General features: G+C 25.6%; 1 protein-coding gene across 2 annotated transcripts; it reads left to right on the top strand.

The window, feature by feature from the left end:
- The first annotated feature begins 2,810 nt into the window (after positions 1-2,810).
- Positions 2,811-6,631, top strand: LOC119678372 (probable cytochrome P450 4e1). 2 transcript variants are annotated; one of them, XR_005252336.1, is made up of 7 exons: positions 2,811-3,004; positions 4,766-4,875; positions 4,946-5,225; positions 5,291-5,360; positions 5,421-5,547; positions 5,698-5,883; positions 6,197-6,631. XR_005252336.1 is itself a non-coding variant. In XM_038090163.1 (6 exons), exons 1-6 carry the CDS (start codon positions 2,851-2,853, stop codon positions 5,698-5,700), a joined length of 744 nt encoding a protein of 247 aa, XP_037946091.1. In that variant the 5' UTR covers positions 2,811-2,850; the 3' UTR covers positions 5,701-5,937. The 2 variants fall into 2 exon arrangements, 1 of the variants encoding a protein (XP_037946091.1); XM_038090163.1 differs by lacking the exon at positions 6,197-6,631 and having other exon boundaries at positions 5,698-5,937.
- The last annotated feature ends 1,543 nt before the right edge of the window (positions 6,632-8,174 follow it).

Raw genomic sequence — 8,174 nt, 5'->3', positions numbered from 1 at the left:
GAAGTGTTTAATTTCCCAATTTGCTTTAGATACACTTGTTAGTTTATTTGTTTCATATATAGTTTCTAAACATCAATAACGTTCCCACTTAATATGGGTGTTAGACTTGCTTACATTCACTTGAAGTACATTCACTTACTTATTATTCACATAACGAATAAAAACTGCTTATAAATGAACTTATTAAACAATTGCGTTATATTCTTTTAGTAATTTATTTCTTAAAAATGGATTCTGACATTAGACCTTCCTTTAGAAGTAACGCGTTATGTAAGTAACATTTTTTTATTAAAACTATTGAATAAACTATGTACCCTTGATTGATTTAAAGACTTTATTTTTTTTTTTTTTTTAAGTTTGAATAAAAAGAAAGGACTGACTAAAGACGTAACATAACTAAGTCAGAAATATAAGTAAGGCAAGTTACCAAAAGTCGATTTCTGCGCAATAGTAATATCGTAAAGCTGTATATATAAATAAATTATATGATATTTGGAATGCTCTGCTATATGTATAATTCATAAAAGTGTCTCATTTTATAAAAGTACAGTGACTCTATGTGTTTCTCTATGTGTGTCTATATAAAAGATTATTGTTATTAATTATTTTTTTAAAAAATGTTATATCGAGCATTACTGCTTAAGTCTATTAAGCGATTTTGTTACTATTTTAATGATAATTAAATTATATTTATTTAAACAATTATACTGTGAAATATCGAGTTGTTCACTGAGTTACGGTATAGTTATGACTAGAACTGTGACTAGAATTGCTAATAAACTGATTTCTATTCTTAAAGTTTTAAATTTGAAAGTGTTCACCTTATGTTGTTTTTCATTTTATTTAAATAAAAATATTAATTACAATATAAAATATAACCATTTGATGTAAAAAATAAATTCAGAATTTTAGAAACAAATAACTGACCTTTTTAATCACTGTCATAAAATTGTTTGCTGTTGTATTATTTTTTATTTTATAAATTTAAAATTGTTTCTTGGTTTCAAATAGATAAAATCAGTGTATCTTTATATAGTTTAGTTACTCTAGAAGAAATAATTGAATGTAATACATTTTGTTGATTATAATCGTTCTTACTTAATTACAATTTAAAGATTATTTAGGCTACCAAATAGTCTTGCTAAAATTGCTGAGCAATAAAATTTAAACTTAATAAGCTTACGTTGTGAGTAAAAAATTCTAAACAGATGTTTGCAATATGGAAAGTTAATGGGGGCTTAATTTTAGAAGTAAACCCATAGAACCCTGGAAAACTGCTAGAGTTCAACTGAGTTCAATGAACATTCAGAACTTAATTTAATTGGCTTGAGATCATGAGCACATAGGAATACAAGGAGTTAAAATTGCGTATGAAGAAGTCAAATAATAATCTGATAGCCGACACATATAAGCGTATCGAACAAACGTTTTGAAAATTATTTTTTAATATTACCAAAACACAAATTGAAGACCATGCGAAAAAGCTGGGGAGAATTCAAGCTACTGACCACCAATCGTACTCAGGGAAAGATATTTGTTGCAGCCCTATGCTCCTCCTAGGAGTTAAAGGATTTAATATATATATATATATAAATTGAAGACCATGTTGCGCTCCAAAAATTCTAATTTAATATGACCATACTATAGTCAACAAGGAATATGTTGAATAAAGCTAGAATCGGAGTAGCAAATTTCATGGTGGACGATATATATCTATTTGGAAAAATTGGACATTTCCAAAACGCAGAATCTTTAAGGAAGACGAAATAATTGAGCATTCATGTGCAACTCCATTCCATTCCTGGCGAGGAATGCATTCCAGTATTCCTAACGAGAATGAAAGAAAATTAAAATATATCTTTAAATTAATATTCTTATTTATTAATTACGGAAGTTAAATGTAATTATCTCCTTGTGTTTAGTAACAAAATAGCATTTATGTGTTACAGGAACACAAAAGAAAGCTCTGGTGCCTCCAAAATTAATTCAATAAATAATGATATAATAAAATAAGTCATCATAAGTAAATAAACTAATAATATGTAATCCTTTTTATTTTATTAACTTTAAACATTTCCAATGCAATTCCAATTGCAATTTCGTTAAAGATTCAGTTAATTTAATTAACTGAATTAATTTAATGAATTTCATTTTCTTTGGTTAATAGTTTTACTTAAAAACTATTTATTTTTTTATATACACGTTGTTATTGACATATATATACAATATATCGACATATACATATGTACAATGTTAATCATCATAAGTTAAAAATTTATTTCAGCAGTTATTTTAATAACAGCAGAAAATGTAATATTTTCTATGAGTTATTCTATGATTTGCTAAATTTGCTACTCTGTAATATGTCTTCATGTTCATAAAGAAATACTATTGAAATAAAAAAGTATCTAAATAGAAATATATATCAGTTTTGTATTATAGTTTTGTATTTTGTCATGTTTGCTTAAAAGTTGCTTAGAACCTGGGAGCAAGACTTGGTAACACTGACATTGTGCGATATTGCTAAACAATGCTTTGTCAATTTGTAGTTGGTATTGGAAAATTATAGAAAATCTCTATTAATAATCTTAATAAACATTCTAATTTATTTAAATAAAATTGCAACTACCACATATTTTTAGCGAGAGTCTGAGTTCGTTCACTTGTTGTACAATTGACATGTTAACAACACGTTTAAATGCTCCATTAGATTCTAAAGTCATGCTTGTTTAAATTAAGAAGTAGTTCTGTAGTTGCCTATATATAAGGCGATGATAACTTTTTTATTCACATCTATATAAACTGTCTATCAAGTAAAACGAAGAACGCTTCGACGAAACACTTTTAAAAATGTTAGGAATTTTTTTATTTTCTTGCTGTGTTGCACTTCTCTATTGGATACACAAATATTATCATACGTTTTGGAAACATTTGAATAAGTTTCCAGGACCACTCGCAATTCTGCCACTTGGAAACTTTCTTCAAATGACTTTAAGCATGGAGAGTAAGTCGAGATTAATATTTTTTATAAATAACGTAATGTTAAAAAACTAACATCCTTTAATGAATCCTTAATCAAAAAGTAAATAACAAAAAAAAAAATAAAATATATAAAAGTAAAATATATAAAATATATTAATAAAATTAAAAATAAATGGTGATATATCGATTTAAAGTGATAAAATTAGTACAATGGAATATGAGATTTTGTTTGATTTCAAAAAATATGATCGTTTTTAAAACCATACTCAAAATATAAAGTTTTTTATATCAGTAATATATCTACAAAGCTTTAATAAAACAATTATAATTATTATAATAAATTTTTGTACATAAGTTAATATAAACGATATGACGATATAAGTGAGGAGCTAAAATAAAAAAGAAAAATAAACTAACAAATATTAAAATAAGTGATCTGTGACATTAATTTGAGTTTCAATATTCCTTTAAAACTTTTAAAATAAATTTACTATAAATAAGAGTATAATCTTTTTTATACAGTAAATATCGTGGTTTCTTGAAAGAGAATCAGAATAACTACATAACCATATCTCATTCCTAAAGGAGCGAGATATAGTTTATCAAAGTGTAATGTTCTATAAAAAAATCAAAACTAAATTACTTAGACTTTGGCTTTTTTCATTTACTTAAACTGCATCGCATTTAAGAAGTCACTGTGATAAGATGGAAAAAATCATAAAAATTAGTGAATATCATCAGGACCCTAAATGAAAATAATTTCATTTAGAGTCCTGACAAAATAACATTTATTATAATACTAATAAAAAGTTTATCAAATAATAAAATGAAAATAATAGTGATATATACTCGTAGTTCCTAAACTAATTTCATTTACTTAAACTGCATTGCAATTAAGAAGTCACTGTGATAAGATAGGAAAAATTAGAATATATCTAATAATAAAATAAATATAATAATGATGTATAGATCCTATAAATACAGGCAGAAAAGTTTAATATGCATTCTGTCAAATACTACTGTGAGATTTCAAAATGAATTGATCAATATAACATATTTTAGGCATGATAATTTACAATTTAGGTAGTTTTCCGTATGGTGAAGAATTCTTTTTTTGAAATAACGATTTTATTATAAAATTTTCAATGGCATTTTTCTTTTCAACCTTGGAAAGTTTAAGATAAATACTAAATTTATAAACGGAATCAATAAATATAAAATCATTCAATTGATATCTTCTTTAACTCTTAAAATATCGATGTGAAACTCCAATGAAGTTCTTGGGCATTATATTTTGATATGTCTTTTTGCTTGAAAATTGAAGCAACTGTATTAAAAAAAAAAAAAATTTTTTCCAGAAAGGACCTGTTACTGATCCATCAGTTTTTTGACAATAATAATAAAATTGGAACAGTATTGAGTGAAATTATCATAAATTTTTCAGCCAATTTAAAATTTAAATATTTTTACAAGCTTTAGACACAACTTTCTAATGAGCTTATATAGCAGTTCCACTGATGCATATTCCACTGATTTTATCAAATCACTTTCAAAAATTCTATAAATCAAATTTCATTTGATTGATTCAATGCCTAGGACTAGTTTAAGTTCAACAGGTGAATAGATGTAATAGATTAACGTGACTGATTAAGAATATATGTACATACAATATCCATAATTACAATCAACGTCATGTGTTTTAAACTTAATAAAATTAATAGATATTTTTAAAAAGATTTAACAGTTTAACACAACCAATTAATTTCATTTAATTATTTTAAAGAAAATTTCAAAACAATGCTTGGATATTGTCGACAATACAAATACAATGATTTTCGATTTTATGGTGGCTTGAGTCCATATCTTTTAATTCTAAAACCAGAGAGCATGGAAGTAAGTGTAAATATATATATATATATATATTTATTTTTACTTATTCTAATTTACAAACTATACGTTATAGCATATATTGACTAATGTTGAGATCAGTAGTAAAGAAGGTACGTACAAGTTACTTCGACCATGGCTAGGAAATGGAATCGTTGTGGCCAATGGCAGTTACTGGCATCAGCGTCGAAAAATGTTAACACCATTTTTCCATTTCGATATTATCAAACAGTATTTGCCTATTATCAATAACGTAGGAGATCGTTTCATAACGCATTTGAAGAAATATTCCCAAACATTTGAAGTATTCGATATGCAAAATTTAGGACAACGTGTCACCATTGATATGCTAAGCGGTATAACAATATAATATGCTTCAACATTTCCTCATTAATTTACTTTGTTTTTATTATAAATACAGAGACCGCAATGGGAATTAAACTAAATGCATTAGATAGTAATACTTCTTCTATATGTGACAAAATACACGCGTCAGTATAGTTAATACGAGTATAATTTTCAAATATAAAAAAAAATTAATTTCTTTACAGTTTGGGAGAGCTTTTCCAACGGCGCCGATTTATCTTGCTTTATAATATACCTATGTGTTATGAATATACAGCTGACTACAAAAAACAACAACTTTACATTAAAGAGATAAAAGTTTTCATTAAAAATGTAAGTTAGTCTATATGTAAACAAAATTAATGACAGACTGTATTTAAGATTCAAATTTATTAATCCCGTCCCAATTCGTTATCATAATATCACTACATTGCTCATGAAGTGTATTTATTTAATGCCAAAAAAAATATTTTATTTATTCAGTAGATGATATCATCTATGATGACAACATTTCCACATCTCAATATCATCTATAATGATATCATCAAATCCTCTTAATAACTGCGATTTACTCTTTTTATAAGTCGCGTTTTAATGGTTTAATGGTTTAATGGTTTTCATAACCATTGCTTCCATTAACAAAAAGCAATGTTGTTTTTCTTACAAAAGGTAAGTGCAAAAAAAATCATTAATATCATACCATTCATCTACTTCGTGTTTGATTTTAACGATAAAATTAAAAAAGATAACATTAAAGTAGTTTATATAGATGAAATTAATAATTTACTGCTAGAGTTGAAAATTGGGACAAAAATTGAAAAATATCCAGTCAAGATTCCATAAAAACTTTACAAAGCTTTTAACTTAACTTGATTGGATGATTTATTAGGAAAAAATTACTATAAATATAAATGATAACAGACTTTTTAAAATATGTTTACTTGAATTAATTCATATTCATAAGTTCTCTTATATTTTTAAGGTATATAATTAGCTCTACAATTAACCGACAAGCGTATAAGTGAAACTTTTATAGGAAATCAACGTTCAAACAGAATTCAAAAAATGTGGAACAAATAGCATATAAACATCTAAATCGGTTCTATAAGACTGTATTTGAAGCAAATGAAACGCTTGTCTACAAAAATATAAATTTAATCATTAAACTAATGTTGCTCTCCTGCGTTAAGTTTCCCTTCTAGTGCATCTTTTCAAGGCCTCTAAATTCTTCATATGATTTAAAATAATATAATCAGACTTCAAGAAAACCATGCTTCTTTGTCATTTAGACACTAAGATGAAATTAGATCAAAATACATAAGCCTTATTATTTTCTATTGCTTTGAGTATAAACTCAGTTATAGACTCTTAAGATTATTTTTATTTTAATTCTTAGCCTAAATGATAAGAAAAATAGCGTCAGTTTAACATTCAGACATTCATTTGATACACATACTAATAAGTATGAACTGAATAAATTGAAACTTATTCCTCCATTATTAAATTAATTATAGAATTACTGTATTTTAATTTATTTATAGTAATCCAATACAAAAAATTCTTCGTATATAGATCTTATATCAACGTTAAGAGCTCTATCATATGTTTATTGAATATAAAGGCATACTTTTAGGCTAAAATAATATTTATATGATGACTAGTTTGTAGCGTTAATTAAGTCTTTTAAATCGGAACTTCTTACTTAAAATTATTTTCATTTTATATATAAATTTTATATTTAATTATATAATATAAATAAATAGATTTTAATATAAATATTTTAACGAAGGTGTCATCTTCTACGTACATACTTTATAATCATTTTATAATATTACATTTTGTCATATTGTTTTACTCCACTTAATATGTTACAGTTTAGTATATGTTTGATAACAGATGTAGATCTTTGCTATCTAAAATTGTACAATTAATTTTGTTGATTAAATAAAACTGATTACATATGTACAGATAGATAAAGTGATGTAAACATAGTAAATTTATAATACAAAATTGGGTGACGTGTGAAATGTAAAATTTACACAAGTGAAGTGTTTGCATACAAGATTTATTAGAGCCACACCATTGACTTCAAGCGAGATTAAAATGTAAATTAGAGCTAAGGTAAATAACAAAATGAAAATTATTATAACATCATCTTCAATAAAGTTAAATAGACGAGGCTTGCTTGTGTGTCAATTTCCTTATTTCATGCAATTAATATTTGTTGTTGTAAAAGTGAAGTTATATAATATTTAGTTCATAACAAAAATAGTTTAGAAATTATAACAAAATGGCAGCATATATTATAACAACTCATTTACTTTACGGAATGTCTTATTTCCACATTATAGAGTAGTACTACTGTTTTACAATACAACAACTATATGTTAAAATGTTATTATTTACTATGAATTTGTATTAAGTTAATTTTAAGAACTTTTTTTTTTATTCAATATTCAACCACTGTCTGTTTGAGTCGACAGTCATGGTTGTATTCAAGACTAGAAATTTTCCTCAACAATGAATTTAAAATCAAATTCTTTGCTTCATGATTAATTTATGACTCAGTTTTAATACCGTGGATCCCTACCATTAACTTAAAGCAACTGTTATATGTATGCGACTAAGTATCGTCGATGTTCTTATTATGTCTTTTACGTAAATAAAGCTTGTTGTCACTAATCTACGAACTCGGAAGTTATTAACTAGTGGAAAAACAAATGCTTTTAACCCAGTAATACTGGTAAACAATGAAAATATATTAATCACTCTATATGCGCTTAGGAACTTTCCTAATTTAGTTAAGGTCAGAGTATAGTCATAAGCTAAATAGTAACTCGAAACGTATAAATCGTGTTCATCCCCAATGTGTGCCCTAACTGTTTCTATATTTTGTATAATTTCACCTTTATAAACTAAAATTAGATCAAATGATTTGTTGCTCTGCCCTATAGATACTA

This window comes from Teleopsis dalmanni, chromosome 2 (assembly GCF_002237135.1).
Source record: "Teleopsis dalmanni isolate 2A chromosome 2, ASM223713v2, whole genome shotgun sequence".
In the NCBI taxonomy this organism is placed as follows: domain Eukaryota; kingdom Metazoa; phylum Arthropoda; class Insecta; order Diptera; family Diopsidae; genus Teleopsis; species Teleopsis dalmanni.
The sequence above is the reverse complement of the archived record's forward strand: the minus strand, read 5'-3'. Positions and strand labels throughout refer to the sequence as shown.

Coding starts and splice junctions, on each gene's coding strand:
- LOC119678372 (XM_038090163.1), top strand. CDS start 2,851: ATGTTAGGAATTTTTTTATTTTCTTGCTGTGTTGCACTTCTCTATTGG. Junction 4,876..4,945: donor TAAAACCAGAGAGCATGGAA/GTAAGTGTAAAT, acceptor TATACGTTATAG/CATATATTGACTAATGTTGA. Junction 5,361..5,420: donor ATATGTGACAAAATACACGC/GTCAGTATAGTT, acceptor ATTTCTTTACAG/TTTGGGAGAGCTTTTCCAAC.